At 46.8% G+C, this 24517-nt stretch overlaps 1 protein-coding gene across 3 annotated transcripts in view; it reads right to left on the reverse strand.

Moving 5' to 3' along the window:
• Positions 1 to 12678: 12678 nt before the first annotated feature.
• The window catches only part of LOC138567341 (ras-related protein Rab-7a-like), a 460095-nt gene continuing 448256 nt past the window's right edge, over positions 12679 to 24517 (reverse strand). Inside the window, exon 6 of one of the 3 annotated variants that reach the window (XM_069645442.1) lies at positions 12679 to 13253. In XM_069645442.1, the coding sequence (XP_069501543.1) occupies positions 13161 to 13253 (93 nt within the window). In that variant the 3' untranslated portion in view covers positions 12679 to 13160. Of the gene's footprint in view, positions 13254 to 13609; positions 14029 to 24517 lie in introns of those variants that run through there. The other 2 variants (XM_069645443.1, XM_069645444.1) reach the window with 2 other exon arrangements.

Raw genomic sequence — 24517 nt, forward strand, 5'->3', positions numbered from 1 at the left:
AAACCCGGGCCTGGGAAGAGGGATTCCTCAGGTCCCCGGACAAGGCAAGCACAGCACTGGAAGCTTGGAAAATCCTAACACACGACTTGTTCCACCCATTAGACGATAAGCCATCCATGAGCAAATGGTTCTGCTGACCGCCAACGCCCCGTTCGCCGGAACACTCCACTCGGATGGGGCGGCATGAAGACCATTCACGCTTTTCCACCTGCCCCCTCTTACCCTCCCGTACTCCTTGGTACCCCATCTGCCCCCCCCTCCCCTGCGCCCACTACACCCACCCAGAGAAACTAAAAACCACACACTGGAGAACACTGCTGTTTATCTTTTCTGTTTAGCTATATGTTTTGTTCATATGTATTATTGGTAAGATATTCAGACAACAGGATGTGTTTCGAACATTAAGAAAATGCCAATAAACAAATTTAAAAATAAATAGCTTATAATGCATGCACTAAGCTGATCGTGTACCCCCTTACATGTGCAACACCCCTCCCCCAGATGGGCTCTATTAGCGTCTAGTTCTTGTTCGGTATCGTCTAGGGGGTGGGAAGACTTTCTCTCCTTCCCAACAGCTGCTGTCAAAGTGTAGCCCCACCTATGCCTCTCGCATATAAATTGACAATGATGCTCATATCATGTTTCTTACCTACACTGTCCGTCAGCAACCTTCTTCTCCATTTTCACCCTGCACTATCACATCCACTCTCTTATTCCACTTGTGATGTGGAACTTTAATTACATTATGTCCCCTTACATGTCATGCATTGGATCTTACAATATATGAGGCATTTGGTCCATGTTTATAGCTTTTTTAAAATGTATTTGTATTCATTTTTCTGAAATGGAACAGAGAACCATATGAAAATTAGAATCCATATAAAACGTACGATCTGTCAATATTCTAAGTACAGAAGGCATCAATCGACCAACATTCTTTTACATACGTTTGATCGATCGGGATCCCCCCCCCCCAACCCCATTGACGAACATGAATCTGGATATAGACATTGAAGCAAATGGCAATCAAGAAGACCAAAAAAACCAAACCGACACAAATTCCCGATCCCTTCCTCCCCTTCCCAGCAAAACCCTTGGCCCACCGATATCTTGTAGGGCATGATTATATTTGTCATAGTGCTAATCAAGCCTCATAATATTTGTTTTCCCCAGCACCATAGCATTGTTATAACCAAAGTATCAGATCATGTTTTTTTCTCTGTCAGATGGATTTCTCTATTAATTATCACCCTTACAAGTCACCCACTGGCCAGCATTTTACTTACTCCTGGGGAGATTCTCTGGGTCCTTCAAACTTCATATAGAAAGGGAACCATTCCATGTCAATATTGCATCTCTATTCAATCATCCAACTAGTCAGTCTTTCCAAATGATCAAGGTCCTATATTTTTACAAAGCCATTCTTGGCAGATTCTTTTTCTAGTCTCTTGCTAGACACACTTTTGTTGCCAAGAACAGACATTGTAACATACGAGGCATCCCGCCTTGTTCATCAAGCTCAGATGGCAGAGAAAATATTAATAAAGGAGAGATTTTAAAATCCATACCATCGATTTCCCTTATCAAAGAGAGTTCTTCCTCCAAATATCTTATCACTTGACAATCACACCATGTGCCAGAATGGGCATTTCCTTCCATAATTTGTCCAACACTAGTCTGAATAATCCTTATAAATGTTTGCCAAGCGACCTGAGACTAAATACCTTCCATGCAGGAATTTGATTACATGCATTTTATATAGGTAAGACCGGGGTGATGTATACAACTTAGTGCAAATGCAGGATCAATACATTGTTACTCACTGTAGTGATTAACATACTCTTAGTCCATAGTCCCCTTTCCTCCATACTGCATGGGCGTCCCTTGCAAGGGACGGGAGACAGAACCTTTTTCAGCAGAGAAACCTTCTTCCCCTTTAAAGTTAGAGGCGCGCTGGGGTGTGGCACTGGGACCATGCGCTACCTTGACTCCGCCCACCAGCGCCACACCTCAGTCCCCATTGACGCGTCGACAATAATTAACATTGCCTAACGACAGGTATTATTAGGGGGAGAATGGCAAGATGTATGGAGGAAAGGGGACTATGGACTAAGAGTACTTTAGTAACTACGGTGAGTAACTATTAATTACTCTTACGTCCCGTCCCCCTTCCTCCATACTGCATGGGCGATTACAACTGAATGTAGTCCCAGGGTGGAGAGGAGTCCCTCCTTAAGCAAATAGGTTCCTTAGAACCGCCTGTATGAAGGCCGTGTCTGACTTAGAACGGGCGTCCCAACAGTAATGCTTACAGAAAGCCGAAGGGGAGGCCCAGGTGGCCGCCCTGCTGATGACTTGCCACGGCACCTGCCGTTGGAATGCAATGGCTGTGGCCTTGGCTCTGACAGCGTCAGCGTGCATGTTAGCTGGCAGCGGCTTGTGCTGCCCTTCGTAGGCTTCCCTGATGGCTGCAACCATCCACTGTGCAATAGAGGCCTTGAATGCTTGATACATAGGTCTAGATCCCCCAAAGGTGACGAACAGTGTGTCCGACTTGCAGAAGCCCTTGGTCCTGTCAAGATAGAATTTCAGAGCGCACCCGACATCCAGACAGTGCAAGACTCGCTGAGCCTCGTCCTTGAGGCCAGCAAAAACATAGGTCTCCAGGTTAGCCTGTGATGGGCTCAGGTGCTTGAGGGTGGCCTGCTCAGGACCCACGCTGCGAGGGCCAACTTCTGTGGTGCGGGGTGGATGACCCTACACCCCCTGCTGGGACAGGAGATGGGCTGGCCCCACCAGATGGCAAATGGGTGGTCTGTCCATGAGGCTGAGCAGTTCAGAGAACCAAAGTCTCGCCGGCCACCATGGAGCCATCAGAATGATGCTGAGGTGACAAGATTCCTTTATCTTGCGGATTGCCCTGTGGACCAGGGGTGTGGGAGGAAAGGCATAGGCTGTCATGCCGTCCCACCGTATCTGTAATGCGTTGCCCAGGGAGCCAGAGCCCAGCCCCTGCCAGGACGCGAACTGTTGCCACTTCCTGTTCTTCCAAGAGGCAAACATATCCACCTGAGGATGCCTCTATCTGCTGAAGACCTCCAGCAGCACCTGGTCGTTCAATTGCCATTTGCAATTGTCTGCTTCTGGTCTGCTGAGCCTGTTCACTTCAAAGTTGGCTTCCCCCCGGAGGTGGACGGCCGTAAGGTAGATGTTCTCTATGGCCCATTCCCACATGCAGACCGCTAGGCTGCACAATCCGGGACCAGGTATCCCCCTGCCTGTTGACATAGTACATGCTGGTGAAGTTGTCGGTCTGGATGAGGACGGTCTTGCCCCCAATGAACGGAAGTTAAGCTCAGAGCTAGCCAGATGGCCCTGAGCTCCAGCCAGTTGATATGAGACTCCTGCTCATGCCAGGTGCAAACTCCATGGATGCCGTAGCTGTACAGAGTGCCCCCCCCAAGCCTTCAAGGGAGGATTCTGTAGTGATGGTGACCTGTGGGGCCGGCTACCGGAAGGGCTTGCCCGTCCGCAGGTTGCAGTCCCTGAACCACCATGTGAGGTCCGAGTGGAGAGAAGGAGGGATGCTGACCGGCTCCGCTTGGGAGCACTTCTCCTGATTCAATGAGGCTGCGAAGTGCAGCAGTAACCTCCTCATCCTGAGTCTCGTGTTTGGCATGGCCAATGAACTGCTGCCATGATACCCAATAAGTGTTGATACCACCAGGCCGAGGTCCCTGCTCTGGTAAGGAAGTGAGTAGTGGCTCTCTTGATGGTCGTAACCTTGTCCTCTGAGGGAAAGACCCTCTCAGAGCTCATATCCCAGATGAGGCCCAGGAAGGTGAGGCTCTGTGTGGGCTGCAGCTGAGATTTCTTGAGATTAATAGTAAACCCCAGGTTGTGGAGTGTGTTCATAAGTGCAGAGGAAGTGTGGATAAACCCCCCCCGGAGATCTCGTCCTGACGAGCCAGTCGTCCAGGTATTGAGGAGGGCTGCCACTGCATTCATGAGTCTGGTAAATACCGTGGGGGCTGAGTTGAGGCCAAAGGATTGCACCTTGTATTGGAAATGGCATACCGTGATCCTGAAGCGCAGGAAGGAGCAATGTGGCTGCCAAATCGGGACATGTAGATTAGCGTCCTTCAGATCCAGGGAGCACATCCAGTCCCCCTTGTCTAGTGTCTCTGCAATGAGTGCTGGCGTAACCATCTTGAATTTCTGAAGAGAGGGGGATAGGGGGAGAGGTTGAGGGTGGATAGGTCCAACACAACTCACAGGCCAGCCTGGTGGTTCTTCTATATGGCGAAATTCCTGGAATAGAAGCCCAATCCTCTCTGGGAGCTGGGACTTCTTCCACTGCCTTGCTCTCGACGAGTGACGGAATCTCTGCCAAGAGAGTTACCATCCCAATCTGTGGGAGTGGAGGGGAGGAGGGAGGAGAGGGAGGGACCGGTAGGCGGTACCCCGAGGATACTACAGCGAAGATCCAGGGGTGCGAAAAGTTCTGGCGCCAAAATTGCGCGTGAAAGGCAAGCCTGACCCCGACTGGAGACATGTGGACCCGAAGGGACGCGTCATGCTTTCTTTCCTTCTGAGGCTGCTGCAGAGGAGGGGGGACTGGAAAAACCCCTTGAACCCCCACCCTCCTTTTGTGGTTTGTGCCGGTGCGGACTCGGAGAACGGTCAGGCTGCCTCGACCTCTGTTCCTTGAAGCCCTGGAACCCGCCAAACGCCCGCCCTGTGTCGGAGCGTTGATGCGACTGGGTGTACGCCTTGGGCGTGGCCTTCGATAGGATAAAGACTTCGCAATTTGCGAGCTGTTCTTTGTATCTAATTCCTCGGTGGTGGTAGAGTGAAAGGACACTACCCTCGAACGTAAGGTCCAATATGCGTTACTGGACATCAGGGTTAAACTTAGTAGGAAGCCAGGCCGTCCTTCTCATGTCCGTGGCGATGCATATGGCCTGACCAGAGGTATCGATGTGGGCCACGGTGGACTCCATGAAGTCCTGCGCTACCAGCTTGGCTTCTCCTAGACCCGCCTTGAAGCGTGCTTGGCTCTGCACTGGAAGTTCTGGAAGTAAGTCTGCTATTTCCTGCCAAAGTCTTTGGTTAACTGCTGCCAGCATGGCATCCGTGTTGGATTGACGCAGGTGCAGCGAGGCGTTGGGAGTACAGCTTCTTCCCGTACACCTCCAAGGTCTTCTCCTCCTTGCCTAGCAGCGCCGAGGAGGAGGTGGGCGATAACGACAGGCTTAGAGTATAGTGATGCCTCAGCGATCACCCAAGAGTGCGGTTGAGGGTGCGCTAACAGCAAGAGTGGATCCCCCTCCATCTGACTATACTTGGAATTGAGGCACCAATTGACAGGTTGGGCCGAGTGTGGCTTGAGCCACCCCTTCTTGGCCAAGGCAACAACGTCTTTCTGCATCGGTATACACATTTTGGTAGGGGGTCGTAGGGTGAGGACTTCTGCCAAGATCCCCTACTCTGACTGCTCGACCTCGGGTTGAGGAAGGCACAAATATTCAGCCAAACCTGCAAGCCGGTCATGGAAGGACTTTGTTGATGACTGCTTGTCGGGGTCCTCCTCCTTGTCTGTGTCCACCAGAGTGCCCGTCTAGTCCGGAGCGGGTAGAGGAGTGCTAGGCGCTGCGGAAGCTGGTGTGGAACCGCCTGTACTGTGGGAGGCATGGGAGCCGGAATCGAAGGAGCTGACAGGGGCAGCGGTGGCCGCGCTTGGGCCTGTGGCACCAGAGCCATGGGAGGAATGACTATGGACGCTGGTGGAGTGACCGCAGGGAGCAAGTCCTTGACTGCATCCCTCAGGATGGCCCCCATGTGAGGGGTTCGCATCAGCATCAGGAACCTTTCGAAGAACCCGTCTTCGGAGACTGAAGAGGTGGCACGTGATATTGACAGAGCGGCTGGAGGCTGCTGGGGGCGGAGCACACACCGTCTAGGTTGCAGGGGGAACCTACCCTGCGCTGCTGATGGATAAACTGAAGGCCACGTACCTGGTTGACACCAGTCCCACCTTGAAACTCGTTCTCCCGCCTGCTCCGTTCCTAGGAGTGGCATTGGACGACGGTCCATGTTGTCTGGCACGGCGGCCATTTTGTTGAGCTACGCGCCAAAGTCATGGTGCTTGGCTCCCGGGGCCCGGCCTCCTCCAAGACTCTTGGCGGTGGAGCAGGAGACCTACTTTACACCTCAGGCCGGGGCTTGGAAGGCGTATTGCCCTCAGCAGTGTCGCCGGTGGTGCTGCGTGCAGGCCCCCCCTCGGACATTAGGCCGGTACTAGGGCATTGCCCCTCGGGTGAACACCTGGTAAAAGAACCTTGCAGTACCTTAGCATTGCTTCCGGAAGGATCTGATGACCCCCTCAGCCGTGAAGCTGGTAGCTGGACTAGCCTTGGTACGTGTGCTGGTGCGAGAACTTGAGCGGTTCCTCCCGCTAGGGTGCTTCCTTTGAAAGGAGTCGCTCCTACGGGGTGCGATGGAAAACAGGGGCCCTCCCTTGGGCCTTGATCTCTGTCTGACGAAGTACTTCAAGTCCTTTGGAGGCAACCTTTCGAAGAGCTCCCTCCACCTAGCTAGCCTGTTCTTCAGTGCGTGTGGAGTCAGTGAGTTGCACACGGTACAACCTTGGTCGGGGCCAAGGCAGCCAAGGCAAAAAGCATGGGGGTCGGATAAGGAATTGTGGGTCTCACTTTCTCCCTTAAAAACTTTAGAATGGCAATTTTAACATCACCCAGAAACCTTGTAGAGAGCTTGACCTGTAATAGCAAATTATAAAAAGTATTCTGGCCAATACATTTATCTTACTAGCCGAAGAGGCACTGCATTCGGGATGATTGTAAAGAAATCCATCTCTCTAAAAACCACTGTACTTATATCCAGAGTGGTAACTGAAAAGGGGCATCCAGGTTTCTATTTAAACTTACTCCTAGATGTTGACATTTTTCGCTTACCAATTTAAATAGGAATTCTGTAAACTCACTCTCCAAAGCTGCAGGGACAGGACCTTTAGGATGCGTTCGCGATTCGTCCTCATTAATCTCATATCCCGACTGTAATATACACCAAAATGCTGCCTGTGAACAAATTTAATGATGTATAATCTAGCACCCCTCCAGAAATCCCTACTATATCCTCCACTTGCCTGATACACTCTGGTAGTGACTCTACTCTGAGAGCAAACAATAAAAGAGAAAGAGGACACCCCTGGCAAATACCTCTAAGCAGCTTCATTGATCTTAAGATGACACCATTTACTATAGCTCATGCCTTAGTTTCTGAATATAAATTAGAAAAACAAAGAATCAAATTCTGTGCTTAAGGGCCTCAAAAAGAAATGTCCAACTGACCTGGTCAAAAGCTTTCTCAGCATCAAGAGAAGAGGACCAGGCCAGTTTGGAGTCCCTTACCAGCATGGATCAAATCTACCACCTTCCTGATATTATCAGCCCACTGACTGCCCAACAAAAAACCAACCTGATGAGAATGAATGAAGGAAGGCAAACAATCCAACCTGGAGTCAATATTTCTGCTTAAGGAATCCCTATTTCTTATATACCTCCGACTATTAAATCCCTACCACCTATTCTCCAATCCAGCTCAATGCATCTATTAAATCATGATCCACAGCGCCTTTATTCCCTTTTCCCTGTTCCAGAGTAATAGTTCTGCTTTTAGATAATTTTCTGTTTTTTAATTCGTTATGCTTTGTTTGAGCTCCTTCCCTTATTAGTAATTCCTTAAAGGTCACTTGGCGGCCTCCCAAACAAACCCTGACACCACTTCCCTTCCAATATAAAATGTAATATAATTCTTCAGAAATTGTCAAAATACTGCATTTCTCAGGAGTGCGTCCTTATACTCATTGACTTCTTCCCATCGATGCTGGAGGCAGATCCAACACTAACAACCATATCATAACCACACCAGAATATTGGAGTTATGGTTGCTGCTTTTATTAACATGGCACATATTTTATTTACTAGATTATAATCCAATCTGCAGAATTATTTATGCAGGAAAGGAAAAGGTACATGCTTTGAGTTTAGGATGCACCACCCTCCAACCATCCACTAACCCATATGTATTGTACTTGTCATTTATTGAACGCCTTTTACCATTATTATAGTCTTAATGCGCTGTTAGTGGGAAAACCCTCAGTGGACCGAAGTCCAGAGTGTTGGAGGTCATGGAGCGCTATTAGGATGTGTGTGTGTGTGCATTTGGCCAAAAAAGGCTCATCAGGGGAGGCCAGGCTCTGGTAGATAGCAACCCATGGGGTCAGGCATGCGGATGGGCACAGAGTCGTCGGATATGGTGTGAGTGCTAGAGACTCGCTATGTCATAGGCCTCCACTGCATTCTGCTGTCGGAGGTGTTGAGCCGTAATCTGGTGTAATTAGGTGGAGAATTATGTGAACAGCCTGACCGAATGTTGTCATAGTCCTAGCTGCATACTGATGTGTGCTGATAGCCATGCCTGCAGGCAGTGTTTTGTTATACGTACCTTGCCGAATCAATGGCACTTTGTTGTCTGGGCGCACGCTCTGGTACTTGGCTTTTTCTGTGAGTTCTTCCGGCTGTGATAAAATGGTTAGCAACAGTGACAGACTATGCTCCAACTAGTTGCCACAAGAGGCACACAGGTTATACTTTCAGATTCTTATAGGCGGATAGGGTGGCGAGTCTACCCAGATATCGAGTGCTTACTGAACATTTTAAGCAGTTACCTATACCATGGGCGGCCCATCCTATGGTTCATACATTGGCAATATCTTCATGCCCCATTCCTTCCAGAGCGATGACGGTCTGGTTATTGATTGCCCCCCATGTAGTATTGCATGGGGGAACCCCACCTGGCCTACTGGTTCGGGACATGGCCATGGAGGCGCTGCCTCCCATGACAATTCCCTGCAGTGCATCTGAATCTGATTGCGATGGTCCTATCACACCACTGTGCTTCTACCACTATGTTGCCTGTTTTCCCATACATGTCAGGTGCAGTGATTCATCAATCCTGTGACATTTCAAGTATGAGGGCTGTGATTCAGCTAGTGGTGCTTGAGAGGCACGACGTCATGATAGGTGAATGACAGGGTGTATGGTCCGAGCCGCCGCTAAAACAGCCGGCGCTGCCAGGTACTTGGAGGTCGGTGTCACCACGAATGCAGCCGGAACCATCTGGGTGACTGTTCATATGCTTGGAGTGGAGATTTGAGGTTTTAGGGAGGGTTTCAGGATAATTCTGTAAATAGCCAGGTTTTGAGGGCTTTTTGAAGTAGAGGTAGTTTTCGCTGTGGAGGATGAGCAGAGAAAGTGTTACAGATGGTGGGAACTAGGATAAAGAAAAGAAAGCTGCCAACTCTGGTGGAGTAGTGAGGTGGAATAGCGAGTAGGAGAGCCAGGTCCAATCTAATAATGTTTGAAATCGATATTTGTCTCCCTTCTTTGTTATTAGCATTGGTGTTTCTGACACAAGCCTCTCGAATTTCATCAGCTGCCCAATGAAGATTGCCTCCCACCACACAGAGCCCTTCCACCCATACATACAACCGCCAAAATGCTTTTTCCAGTAAAAATAACTGCCCTTGATTTGAGCTGTAATACATAGAGAAAGACACTGATATATTGTCTCTCATGCCTTTGACTAAGTCATTGACCATCAAAAAGCCTCTTGGTAGTTGCTTGCTCCATTCTAAATGTTTTCAACTTTGTAAATCCAAAATGACTGACCGAGTCTCCCACATTTCAAACCTATCTCTTCTCCCCTTTTATAATGCGTCTCTTGTAGAAACGATTTATAAATGGGATTTCATAAAGTACCCTATTGCCAGTGAGTGCTTAAAAGTGGATTTCACATTTTTTTAAATTAAGAGCAGCTATTGTCCATCTCACAAATGTATCCTTTGTCATCAAAAAGCAGCACCTCTTTATAATCGCTATGTCGAAGAGGACATTATCCCCTGTCCGAGGCAGGATTTCTTGACAAAAAATCTCATAACTTTGAAACAACTTTTCCATTAATAAATGTGCCCTCAGCTGGACGAAGATTAACCAACATCCACTTGCATCAATCCATCCATCGCTGTAGGATCAAGAGCACAAGACAAAGAGGAAACGCTACTTATAGCTAAAGCATCCTTATTTTCTCCCTTTACTATTAAATCTACCCTTTTCTCTAATCTACCCCCAACATCTCTGATCACTCTGGGACCCTATATCTGTATGGCAACCTCTGGATAAACCAAAAAACATAGAATGGAGACGTCCCAAAGGCTAAATGGACTCCAGATGCATTGCAGCCCTCTCACTCACTCCTCTTCATCTATATAGCAACTGCAAGAAAATACCCATCAAGCCAATTCAGAACTTCCAATCATTCTTTAGTGCACCTCTTGCATTAACGCCTTACTGGTATTTCCACATATTACTTAATCAGCACTATTTTATCTCAAGTAATTTCTGAAGAAGACTTCAGTCCTTTTGGTAAACCATTTGTCTGCTCTACTGCCTTTCCCAGGCCGGGTATTCAGTTTTCCTAACTTCCTGAGCAAACAACCTTTCACCTATTTTTTTTCTTTCTATTTATTCCATTTGTATAATTCCCAAACCAAGGGATATCACAGCGTTTGTACTGAGTAAGTGCAAAATAACAAGAACAAACACAGTATAACATTTGAAAAGTAGCCTGTCCTTTGTTATTCACAGAGACTCGAATCAGCTGTTCATTGTTGTCCTCCCTGTCTTTCAATCTTTCACCTACAAGCATCTGGGTAGCAACCGTGATATCCTGCAGATAGATTAGTGAATATTGATCTTCTTCAACTTCAAAAGATTTTTTAAAAGTACCAACAATACAGATTCTTTTTATTTCCAAGCCATGTCGTCAGCACCTTGCACTGCTGTCGTAGCGCCAATGTCTATGCTGAAATATCCAGAAAGATGCAGATTTCATGGCCATCATATTCTATGTTGTCTCTCCCCTCAGTACGACAAAATTCAATGTCTATCCATATGATAAAATGACATCTTGTCACAAAACTGTCGTAGACCAGAACCCGTTCAGCTGCTTCTCTGAGCTCCATCCAAAACCATTTCTCAAGCCTCTTCCCCCAGAAACAAAGATCGGACAACATCCTTGACTAATGACTCCACCTGCTCCAAGGTATCGCCTTCTGTCTCCGGGGCCCTTAATAGTTGCAGGTTAAATCTTCGCTCTTGATTTTCCGAATCATCCATCTTTAACTCCAGCTCTCTCGCCTGGTCTTCCAGGTCCTTTCCTCTGGAATCATGTTTTAGTTCAAATAGGTTGGCAGACAGGTGGTTGTTTTCCAGGCAATCTTCTGTTGCATCAACCCTACATTTTATCTCAGTAGTAGAAGCTTTGCCGTTGGTGCTTTAATTTCCAAAAGCGCTGTTAGGATATACTGTCTAGGGGCCATTAACTCTTGTACCATGTAACATTCTATGGTCTTCTGTATCTGATCTGATGATACTATTTGAATAGTCTGCGGCCGGCCTCTACATACAAAACTACATCATTTTCTGCCTAAAGAGGTGCCTGCACTGAAAATCATCCAAGTACCCTTGTTAGTGCTTTGTGTGCTAAGTAGATTCCATCAGCACGATTTCATGACCGCAGAGTCGGCCACAATAACATCCAAATGAAATTCTTCAGCGTCTGTCTGGTTCCCCATAACTCTAGTTGGCCTTTCATTCTGCTCATGTTATTCTTGCCAACTCCTTAGCCTCAGCTTCCCACCATCCAAAATGTCACCACGACTCTCACTCTGTTTCCCTTTATCTTCTCGAAGAATGATCTAAACTAGCTTTGTTGTTGGAATAAAGGGTTTTAACACTTTTCTATAATGAATTTGCAGTTCTTTATCCCCAGCTTCTTACCTCCTGAACCCATCCCTTAACTCCCAGAGGGATTCAACTCCAAGCTCTCTGTCGGGCACACCCCTTTTGATTTATAATTATCAGAGATACAAAATCCTTGCTGGGCCATACTGCTCGCTCTCCACTGCGTGTTTCATGCTTGAGGAATGGGAGACTCAACTCTCGGCTCCTCCTCCTACACCTTCCACTCGCATGTAATCGAAGCACACGCTTCACTGAGTCCCACTGCCTTCTTTTAACAGCCTCTGCTACTGTGCAGGAGAGAGTACCTTTGTATTCTATGGGGTTCTCAAACCTCTCCACTCCAACAAATCTTTCACATTTTTGGGACCAAGTCGTGGGGAATCGGCAAACAAATGTGGGAGTCGAATGGAGCGCCAACTTCAAGCAGCAATATTTGCCACACCATATGTGTATTGCTTTTTGGTAACATGTGCTGAAGCTTTACTCTATCTGATATGTTCTGATAGTATTATTGTTATTTCCCCCTTTTTCTGTATATGGAACCTGAACTAAAGGTTGCCGAAACTCAACATACTGCCATTTTATACCCTCTAATGTCTCCACAGTTTATGGCCTATTAACAATTAGCATGGTTGGATGTTTCTGCAGTCGATACAGAGGCTACAAAATGGTTAATCTTTTAAAACATTTTCAGGATCTTGAGCAACGCTGGGAGAATATTCAATTGCAGGCTATGGATCTATAGACCATAATTATAGGACAAATCACTGAAAAACAGACCGGGACTAAAATATCAACATCCACAATATTTTATTGATCATTTAATTGCAGGTTGTTTGGCTGAGGCTTATTGCAGTTGCTTCCATATGTTTGTGGTTTATGGTCATGGGAATAAATAGGGTTGCTCTTCAGTCTTGGCACTGTTGTTGATCATCCTTTGACTCACTGGTTCAACAACTAAACAAATCCAGGATTCTCGAGGTGCAAACCAGGAGGGGCTTCTCTTAACACATTTCAACTGTTGTACATGCTGTGTCGCGTCACAGTTACTATTAATGAATAAGCAATTATTCCTTTAATACACTTGGCTACCTTCACTGCTTGCCAATTTAGCCTGGGTTAGCTTGATCTGGGAATAGGCTCCAAAACTCTCTATTACAATTGCTTATCAGCACCCCACGGAAGACAAGGTAGTGATGGACAGCAAGTTGTAGGTAGTCATCAAAGTTTGAGTGTCTAATGTGGGTGCCCGGCTGGCATCACTCCAGGATCACATCAGCAATTGCACTTCCCGTCTGTGGTTCCCTCGCGCTTCTCTGCATTGAGTTGGACAGAGTTCAGATCAGGTGGGGTCTCCATTTCTTTCTGCTGAGGAAATCACAAGAGTAGGAGGCATGTTAAGGACTATGCAAATTGAGTCTTCAAGGGGGTAAACATGATCAACTGACAATCGGCTAGAATTTGGGATGATAGGGATTTGAAGTGTTTCCTGGAAGCTTAGTATCTCTTTCTGACAGGAGTGGAAGTGCTCTGTGCACTTACCAGTGCATAGGGCAGATTAGGCAAATGATACTCTGTCAAATAGAAATGGGTGTCCCCTATTCCATGGACCTGGGGAGCAAGATACATAAAGAACCAAAGAGAGGAGGTCGCATGGATAAGTACTACAATTATTTAAGTACTCATCATGGAATAAATGTGGAGAAAAGGAAAAGGTTCAGTCAGGTAATCAATAACTTCATATTTTAATTTTTATCAAAACCATTATAAAAATACATACTGCATTTGTGTGGTATCAACCTTAAAACTCATTAAATTAGACATTAATGCAGCAAATATGTGTCGAAAGACATTTGGAAAAATTGTTTTTTTTAATCTATAAATTTCATCAACATCGTTTAATAAAATACATGCATATCCATTTCTGAAAACGTCAATTCCATTAAATGATGGAACTGGTGTTGCAAAAAATACTGCATGCAATAAAAGTGCTAAATGCCAACTGTAGATACAAGATAATGTAGTCTCATCAATGTAACAGTTTCAGCGACAGAATTCTAACTAGTTCACTCCGATGGTAGTCGCCTTCATCAGGGTGCACTCAAACATTGAGTTGTTCCAGACTTGATTGTAGATCTCCAATCTAGTAACAAGCATCAACCCATAAAAACAATTAAAATGTGAGAATGAACAGAAAAAAGGGGAGAGAAAAAAAACACAACATTAGAATAAGAACATTGACTGAACCTCTTGCAAATCAACACATAAAACCAAAATGAACAGACTATCAATGTAAAGCGAAAACCAAGTTCACCTAGATTAGTACGTATATGGCGCAGAATATCAATGTTTTATAAACGCCGCCCAACAGAAAGAGAATGCAAAACTAATTGGCATCTGTAGAGACAGGAAAAAGTGGAGTTGGAGATATCAATAAATAATCTCAAACTTCTACACTAATGCACGGCCAACCGCTGACCCAAGTAATGTACACCGCTGTGCCTCACCAGCACTACTGACCTCAAGTTGTAGACTGTATCCGAAATCTTCAACAAGGGCGGTAGACCGCTGTAGGGCTACATGGGGTCCCAGTTGTAATGAACTACGGATGTAGTAAGCTGGACTAGGCTATCCCTTTAATTAGGAAGCCTAATGTGGAAAAATGACAAACAGAATATAAACAGACAATAAACCAGTTATATATGGGATACATTACTCACCGTAATCGTATTTCTGATGCTTGTATCTGCTTAGATTCACATGCTGTGCATAGGCCGACATCTAGTGGAAGCTGCGGAGTATTACAGTTTGTTTTTCGAAAGTCGAAAATGGGCGTCGACACAGGCGTGCCAGTAATACTATCCCTAGTGTGACGTCCACTGTACCCAAGATCCCTCACGCGTGTAGGATCCTCAGATTGTATTTTTTCTGACATGAGGAAGCATGAGGAGTAGCGTGAGTACAGATAATCCAAGCAGATAGACAGAAAGGTAAGACTACAAGCAATCATGCGCCTTCTCTCGGAGGGGAGGAAGGGTGGGTCGCATGTGAATCTAAGCAGATACAAGCATCAGAAATACGATTACGGTGAGTAATGTATCCCTTCTGAGGCTTGTGGAATCTGCTTAGATCACATGCTGTGCATAGATTAGCGAGCAGTACCAGAAGAAGGAGGTGGGATGTGAGAAGGGTCATGAGCAAACAGGTGTCTTAGAACCGCTTGTCCCACTTGTGTATCTGTCTTGGAATGAGTGTCAATGCAGTAATGCTGAGTAAAAGTGTGAATAGAGCTCCAAGTAGCCGCTTTGCAAATGGTGTCGAGGGGAACATTTGCAATGAAAGCCAGAGTGGCACCAATGCCTCTAGTAGAGTGGGCCCTTGGCGTAAAAGGCAGAGTCTTTTCAGAAAGAGAGTAACACAGCTGTATACAGTTGATAATCCACTTCGAGATAGCGCCCTTAGAGACGCGATCCCCCTCTCTGCCTGTAGCTACGGAGACAAACAGTTGATCTGTTTTCCTTAGCGGTCTGGTTTTATTTACATAGTATAGGACCGCCCTACGCACATCTAGGGTGTGTAGTTTCACCTCAGCCGAGCTTTGCGGGTTCTGGAAGAAAGTCGGAAGCTCGATGGACTGGTTTACATGGAACTTGGATATGAATTTAGGTGAGAACCTAGGGTGTGTGCGTAAAACCAGTTTGTCCTTGTGGATAGTAAAGAAAGGATCCTGCACTGACAGAGCCTGAATTTCACTGACCCTTCTTATGGAGGTAATGGCTACTAAGAAGGCCGTTTTATAAGTCAGGTGTTTGAGACTACTTTTATGCATGGGTTCGAATGGGGGTCCCATGAGCTTAGCTAGCACCACGTTGAGGTCCCATCCTGGCGGTGGGTTCGAAATAGGAGGGTGAAGTCTCTTTACTCCTTCCATGAAGGCTTTAACTACTGGTACTTTCCACCACGAGACCTTGTTATGGGATGTGGTGTAAGCCGAGAGGGCTGCCAGGTGTACTTTCAGCGAGTTAAAAACCAACCCTGCATCCAGCAGGTGGAGCATGTATGTCACAACGTTGGAAGGAGTGCAATCAACCGGGTTGATTTGTTTATTCTGGCACCAGATAACGAATCTTTTCCACTTATCAAAGTAACAGTGCCTTGTATTTGGTTTCCTGGACTCCTTTAGAATGTCCATACACCTCTGTGGTAATTTGAGATGTCCAAACTCTATGACTTCAGGAGCCATGCTGCTAGGTTCATAGAGTTGGGTTCCTGATGCACTGTTTGACCCTGTTGCTGGGACAGTAGGTTGTACCAGGCTGGGAGTCTGATGGGTTCGCACACCGCCATCCTGCGTAGGTGTGGAAACCATGGTTGTCTCGCCCACATGGGAGCAACTAGGATGAGCGTCATCGATTCCTTGTTCATCTTGTACACCACCTTCCTGATGAGAGGAGTTGGTGGAAAAGCGTACGCAAACATCCCTGACCAGTTTATCCACAGGGCATTCCCTTGGGAGTCCGGCTGGGGGAACCTGGATGCAAATCCTGGGCATTGTTTGTTTTCGCTTGTGGCGAATAGGTCTATAGTGGGGAAACCCCACTGAGAGAAGAGATCTTCTACTACGTCTCTGTGAAGGACCCATTCGTGTTCTTCTGGGAGGGAGTCTCTGCTTAGAGCATCCGCTAGGGAATTGAGCTCCCCTGGAACATGTTGCGATGACAGGAAGATGTTCCGTCTGAGTGCCCATATCCATATTTTCTGGGCAAGCTTGGACAGATTTGGCGAACGAGTCCCCCCTTGCTTGTTCAGATAGAACATGGCTGTCGTGCTGTCCGTCCTGATCTGCACCGACAAGTTCAGTAGATGGGGCTCGAACGCCCTTAGAGCTCGGAATACTGCCAGAAGCTCTAGCATATTGATGTGGTTCTTGGCTACTGAGTGAGACCAGAGACCCTGAGCTGTGTGGTGGAGATGGTGAGCTCCCCACCCAGTCAGGCATGCATCTGTAGTCACCACGGCTTGTACTTCGGGATCGTAAAAGGGTTTCCCCCTTGCGAGATTCTCTCTTGTCCACCAGTGTAGGCTCTGAACGAGTGTTGGCGAAACGACCACTAGATCGTCCCAATGACCACTTGCCTGAGACCACTGTTTCGCCAACCATTCCTGCATGGGACGCAAGCGCAGACGCGCGTGGGGGACCAGGTAAATGCATGACGCCATCATGCCCAGTAACCGCATAGCTTTGCGTACTGTTATCTGTTGACCTGACTGATAATGCGGAATTTGCAGAAGTATATTCCGAATTCTCTCTTCCGAAGGGAAGGTCAATCCTTTCTGAGTATCTAGGATAGCTCCTAGAAACTGTTTTGAGGTGCTTGGCACCAGACTTGACTTTTTCTCGTTGATGGAGAAGCCTAATTCGTGGAGGAGGTCGATAGTCCTTTGAATGTTTGACCTGCAAATTCCTGGGGTTTCCCCCGTTATGAGCCAGTCGTCCAGATAAGGGTACACCGGGATTGCTTCCCTGCGTAGGTGTGCAGCCGCCACCGCCAGTACCTTGGTGAATACCCTTGGTGCTGAAGCTATTCCGAAGGGCAGTACCTTGAATTGGTAGTGGCGACTGTCCACCTTGAAGCGCAAGTACTTTCTGTGCGCTGGGAGCATGGAAATATGAAAATAAGCATCTTTCATATCCAAGGTTGCCATGTAATCCCCCTTTTTTAGGAGGGGTATTACCTCTTGTAGCGTGGTCATACGGAATTTTTGGGGCTTGACATACTTGTTGGCAGGCCGTAAGTCCAATACTGGGCGCATTGTCAAATCTTTCTTTGGCACAAGGAAGTAAGTTGAATAGATACCCTTGTTTACCTGGTGTCCTGGGACGAGTTCTATCGCGTCCTTTTCTAGCAGAATGGCGATCTCCTCGAGAAGGATCTTTTGATGCTCTAGGGAGTGCACTCTTTGTCGTGGAGGATGATTCCGGGGACGCTGCAGTAGTTCTATACAATATCCTGCGGATACTGTTGACAGCACCCATCTGTCTGAGGTGATCCCTTCCCAAGCCTGGGTGAAGGTGGAAATGCGTCCCCCTACTGGGGTTGCGTGGCAAGGGACCCTGAACTGAGCGTCACTGTTTTGGTGGAGGCGTGCCACCTCCCTTGTTGGGGCTGCCTCTGCCTCTTCCACGACCTCTCTTGTTACCCCTGCCGTAACTCTGGGTAGACTGCTGGTTGTTATTCCATTGTGTACCTTGTCCCTGGGCATAGTTGCCTCTTTGTGAATTTTGGCCGCGTGGGCGACGAAAATTATTGTTCCCCCTCTGGTTAGGGGGTTTGTTGGTAAGCTGGCCAAGGGATTTGAGAGTCTCATATTCATCTTTGGCATTTTTAAGTGCGTCTTCGACCGCTTTCCCAAACAATAGGTCGGGTTCCACTGGCTTGTCTATTAAAGAAGCCTGGGTTTCTGTCTTGAATCCCGACTGCCGTAACCACGCATGTCTCTTGATAACAGTACCCTCTGCTATCAATCTCCCTGCGTTGTCAGCTGCGTCGAAAGTTGCTTTTAAAATGCAACCAGACACGGCTCTCCCCTCTGCTGAGATCCGAGCCAGCTGGCCCTTTAACGGTTCTGGAGCAGAGGCAATGAGCGCCGCGACTTCTTCCCATTGATGGCAATTGTAACTAGCCAACAGGGTGGTGGAATTCGCAATCCTTGCTTGGTAGGCGGACGTTGAGGCTACCTTTCTGCCAAACCCGTAAAGTTTTTTGCTCTCCTTATCGGGAGGAGCTTCTGATGAAGATAAGGGCGTGCCAGCCCTTTTTCTAGTGTTGGTCACCACTAGGGAATCTGGTTTAAGATGTCCCCTTATATACAGAGGGTCAGACTGGGCTGCCCGGAAAATCTTTTCAATTCTGGGGTTGACAGCTCTGGTGAGGTTAGGATTCACCAGGGAAGGATCTATTCTTCGTTGGATGGATTTGAGGATAGGGATGGTCTGAGCGACCGGTCTTCTCTCTCCTACAAACTCCTCCGCGAAGTCCCTTTCCTCCTGTACACCGTGGGTGTCGATGTGGAAGTGTTCCGCTGCTCGAGCGAGAACCTCGTTGAGGAGGGGCTGGTTATCAACTGGAGAGTCAGTAACTGGGGCTTCGCTTTGTACTGGGGAATCTACTCTGTAAATTTCCTGCTCATCTTCTCCCTCCTCCAGGTCCTCATCCTCTGCATAGTAATCTGTCCCGGTTTGTTCTTCCATAATTTCAAACTCCTGGTCCTCTTCAGGGAAAACTTGTCCCCGGTAACTGGGGAGTGGAGTAGAATATGGAGTGGAGTAAGGCTGAACCTCGAAGGGTTCAGGTCTTTCGACCCGGGGCTTTTTACTTAGCGGGATAGGATCGGAGGAGCCTGAGGGTGTGGCCCCTTGAGGGTTATATGAAAGAAAGTGTTCTGGGTTCTTATCATAAAAATCAGCCAAGGAAGACATCCTAGACATAACCCTGTCTATGTCTTCACTGGACCATTCCCTGGAACAGGGTATTACTTTAGCAGGAGATGATTTATGGGACTTTTCAAGGGTAGACTTGTGTTTACTTGTCTGCCTAGGGTGAGAGGATGGCTTTACAGGGGTGGAAGGCTGTGCTTTCCGCTGTTTCCCCCCCTCCCCGTGCGTGGAAAAATGTTTTCCCTGTCCCTTGGAGGCCCCAGAGATTTTCGACGCCGGGCGCCGAGGGTCTGGAGAGGTATCTGTGTGCTTCGGGCGTGGGGCCTCACTGGTGTTAACCGCGTTCTCGGTATCTTGGAGCGCGGCCTGGGGGTGGAAGTCGTCTTCGTCTCCCGACGATCGAACTTCCGTTAATGTGTGTAGCGAGGCACTCTTGGCAAGAGTGGATGATTGCCTTGCGTCGTGAGGTGATCTCGATCGAGAGCGCCCAGAGGACACCGAGTCGGACCGTTCTTTTTGTGCCTCTTTCTGGGAAGTCGACGTCGTCGAGGTCCGGTTGGTCTTAGTGTGTTTAGTGTGTGTTAGGTGTGTAGCGCTTGCGTCGCCGGGGGTCTTCCCCATAGCCGCCCTGCCGGACGACCTTCCGAGGTCGGGGACCTGCGCTCGCCGGCTGTCTTTCGACGCCGTAATGCCCTCGCCGTCCGAAAGTACGGCGTCGCTGCCATCGCTGAAGGCGCCCTCCGCTGCCATGGCCTCCTGCCTGGCGTGGTGGGCCCAACGCTTTGTCGAACGGTCCTTAAGTGTCTTAGGTTTAAACCTACTACACGCTCTGCAGTTCGCTTCGGGGTGATCCCTCGGCAAGCAGAGATTGCACGTGTCGTGCCTGTCGACCCAAGGGTATTTGCGATTGCACTTGGGGCAGAATTGAAAAGGGGTACCCTCCATACGCACCTTAAGGCAGCGGGCTGCTAAGTGTAGGAATATATAAAATGTAACTATATATCAAGAGTGAAGAGTATGTACCACCCCCCACTCTCCCTACTTGTAAGGGCCGAGGCCAGCGGCCTACTAGGCCCGGGCCGAGGCCAGCGGCCTTCCGAGGCCCAGATCCGTCGTGCAGCAGTCGACGGTCGATGACTTCTCCAGCCGTCGTCGAGGTTGAGGGTCGACGTTGGGGTGGGGAAGGGAATGAATAAGAATTATAATTATAATAACAGCAAAAGTATGGCTAAGGCCAGGGAACTCCGCAAGATGCTTCCGACCAGTATGGCGGAAAAAAACAATCTGAGGATCCTACACGCGTGAGGGATCTTGGGTACAGTGGACGTCACACTAGGGATAGTATTACTGGCACGCCTGTGTCGACGCCCATTTTCGACTTTCGAAAAACAAACTGTAATACTCCGCAGCTTCCACTAGATGTCGGCCTATGCACAGCATGTGATCTAAGCAGATTCCACAAGCCTCAGAAATATATATATATATATATATAGAGAGAGAGAGAGAGAGAGAGAGATCCTCAATAGCGGCATTGACCTGCCTCAAAGGTCATTGAAAATAGCCCCTCGTGCAGCCTAAATCAGACGTGGATACGGCATGAATACCATCAATTTACAAACGCCGTCTTTCCGTAGTGCAACATTGCAGTCCCGAATAATAATTACAATAAAGCACAACTTTACAAAGTGCTAAAAGTGTCAATGTTTTGCCATGTTATGTCCGTATTTACAACAAAAAGGAGAGAAGCGTTTAATTCTGCCCCTTTATGTTACCTCAGACGAATGATAGCGGTAGCATTCGCATCTCTAGATGTGCTTACCTTTAGCTGTCTCCTGTCCTGGGCTTATATAACAATCTGCTTCCTGATGCCGTAGACGCCTGCAAGTGCGAGCCGCGGCCGCGAAAGGCTTTATAAACGCACGCAAGTATAGAGAATGAGATGGGACTGGTGCGCATAGAGTCTACTTAGGTGAAAACTAAAAACGGACTGCACCACGGACAAAGAACATGGAATCTAGTTCAATAGACACTAAGAAAGGGCTAGGCTATAGGCCAAAAACACTCGGGGGAGTCAAAGGCCTTAAAGCCAAACTGCCAAACGAAGCAGATTGGCAAGAGCGTTTTATAAAGAGCCTCTAACTCCTAACAAATGCAAAAAGGCAATGCAAGGAATAATCGGCGCAGAGAAGCCCCACCCTACCGCAAAATGGGCGAACGTATTTCATTCATTTCAACCAGATGTATGTGGTAATGCAGCCTAAAACAAATATATTTCTTTAGTTGCGAACAACTGTATAAGATAATAAAGCCTTAAAGAGGTTTAAAAGTTTAAATTTAAAGGCACACAATGTAACCATTCCTCTTGGCGATTGAGCTCTGTCTCGTAACTAGTGGTGTTGTACATCCACCATTGTTCCCTTTGGGCTAGCCGGGCTGCTGTATTGTTAACATCTGTGCCTGAGACTTTTTCCAAGACACACCATTTAAGGTTATTACAAGTATGATTATTTTCCAAAAATTGAGAAACCAGCGGAGCTGTAATAACTTTATTCCGTATCTTAGATTTGTGTTCGCTGATTCTCAATTTAATTGGCCTAGATGTTTTTCCAATGTATGTTTTGGCACATGGGCAAAATAATATATAAATGACTTTTTTGGTATTACACGTGGTGTGATGGTTAAGAAACCAATTTTTGCCATTGATCATAATTGTTGTGCCCGTAATGGAAGATGCACATTGACTACAAAAACCACATGGAAAATGGCCTATGATGGGTTTGGCCCCCCACAGGCTCTGCAGAGTGTTCTGTTTAGGTGCAATACATGACCTATCAGCTTTGGTGAGCCAATTTTTCAAATGTTTTCCTTTTTTAAAAGGCATGAATGGGGATCGCAAGATCTGGATTATTCAACTGGAGCAGGGGCCAATGCTTCGTAATACTTTGTTTGATTTTATGATGGTGTGTATTGAATGTCATGGCACAAACTATCCGTTCTTTAGTGATGCTTTCTCAAACTGACTTATCCAGTAGGATCTCTCGATGTTGAAATCTAGCCCTTTTACAGGACTGTCTAAGCAGATGGCTAGCATAGCCCCGTTGCTGGAGTCTATCTTGGATAATGTTGTTCTGTATTTTGTAATCCTCGACTTTAGAACAATTCCATCTCGCCCTGAGGAACTGCTGATAAGGAATACTCTTGCGCAATAATTCAGGATGGAAACTATCAAATCTCAAGATAGTATTACGATCTGTTTCCTTATGGTACAAATCGACCATTAACTGTCCCCCGCCATCTTTGATTAAAAGATCCAAGAATGGCAGGGACAGACTGCTAGCTGACATAGTAAATTTGAGATTGGCATCCATGGTATTAATCCATGGGAGGAACTGCAAGTGGTTAGCCTTAGTATTATCCCATACGATGATAATATCTATTTAGCACCTGGAGATTTTAATGGTGCTTCTAAAAGGATTGGTGTCGGACAGTATACACTTTTTCAAAATTGCACATAAAGAGGGTAGCGTAATTAGGGGCAAAAGCTGCCCCCATGGCTGTTCCCTTCACTTGCAGATAATATGTGGACTTGAAACGGAAATAATTGCTTGTTAAGGCTATTTCCAACAGGTCTATTAGTATTTCACTAGGGACTTGTTGGATCCCTGTACGTAATTCCAGAAAATCTTTCATAACCTGCAAAGATTCCAGTTGAGGTATGTTAGAGTATAATGATTCCACATCAAGAGTTATTATTATATCTGTGTTTGAATCAAAAGGAAAACCCTCTAGATGCTTAATAGCATCAGTAGTGTCAGATGGATAAGTTTCAGTAGATGCAGCCAATGGTTTAAGAAAATAATCCAGAAATTGCCCTATGTGTTCTAGGATGGAACCACACAGGGAAACAATTGGGCGTCCTGGCGGATTAGCCAAATCTTTATGTATTTTGGGGAGTATATAGATGAGCGGGGTCCTAGACCCCTTAATAGTAAGGAACGTAAATTCCTTATTAATCGCATCCCCATCTCGTGCACGTAATGCAACTGCAAGGATTTGGCTATCATACTATCAGTGCCGGTTGCCCTGCAATTTACGATACAATTCTGGATTGTCTAGCTGGCGCATAACTTCATTGTCGTATTGATCAGAGTCCATAACCACTACCCCCCCCCCCCCACCCTTATCTGCTTGTTTGATAACAATGGCCGGGTCGGACTTAAGTTCTTGAAGGCTAGCCCAATCTTGTTTACTGAAGTTAAAACAAGGCCCCTGGCTCTTTTCCCTGGATGTATTATAACTGGATTTGAAGTCCCTAAGGACCACCTTTTCAAAGACCGCTGTCTCATCTGAGACCATTTGAAGGGTGGGTGAATATGTAGATTTACATTTAAGGGGTGTGTGGAGATTATTATCATCATCAACTGAAGCATGGTTGCCAAAAAAATCTCGTAATCGTATTTTACGAAATAGACTACGTAACTCTATCTCTACTTCGATTTTAGAGGGATTTTTCATGGGTACAAAAGAAAACCCTTTTTCCAAAACTCGAATCTCATGCTCATTTAGGTTTCTTTTGGAAATGTTACATACCGATGATGGTAAAGTTACCTTCGGTACGCCCGTCTCCTGGTTTCGAAATAGTTTGGTAACGGAGGAATCCCTTGCTCTGGAGGAGGAAAGGGGAGTTTCGGTGGTGGAAAAGGAATGGCGTTTCTAAAATCCTTTTAGAAGCGCCATTAAAATCTACAAGCGCTATATAGATGATGATATCATCGTATGGGATAAAACTGAAGCTAACCACCTGCAGTTCTTCCCATGGATTAATACCATGGATGCCAATCTCAAATTTGCTATGTCAGCTAGCAGTCTGTCCCTGCCATTCTTGGATCTTTTAATCAAAGATGGCGGGGGACAGTTAATTGTCGATCTGTACCGTAAGGAAACAGATCGTAATACTATCCTGAGATTTGATAGTTTCCATCCTGAATCATTGCGCAAGAGTATTCCTTATGGGCAGTTCCTCAGAGCGAGACGGAATTGTTCTAAAGTCGAGGATTACAAAATACAGGCCAATATTATCCAAGATAGACTCCAGCAACGGGGCTATCTTAGCCATCTGCTTAGACATTCCGTAAAAGGGCTAGATTTCAACATCGAGAGATCCTACTGGATAAGTCAGTTCGAGAAAGCATCA

The sequence above is a fragment of the Ambystoma mexicanum genome, chromosome 2p, assembly GCF_040938575.1.
Source record: "Ambystoma mexicanum isolate Mex_15411 chromosome 2p, UKY_AmexF1_1, whole genome shotgun sequence".
NCBI lineage: Eukaryota > Metazoa > Chordata > Amphibia > Caudata > Ambystomatidae > Ambystoma > Ambystoma mexicanum.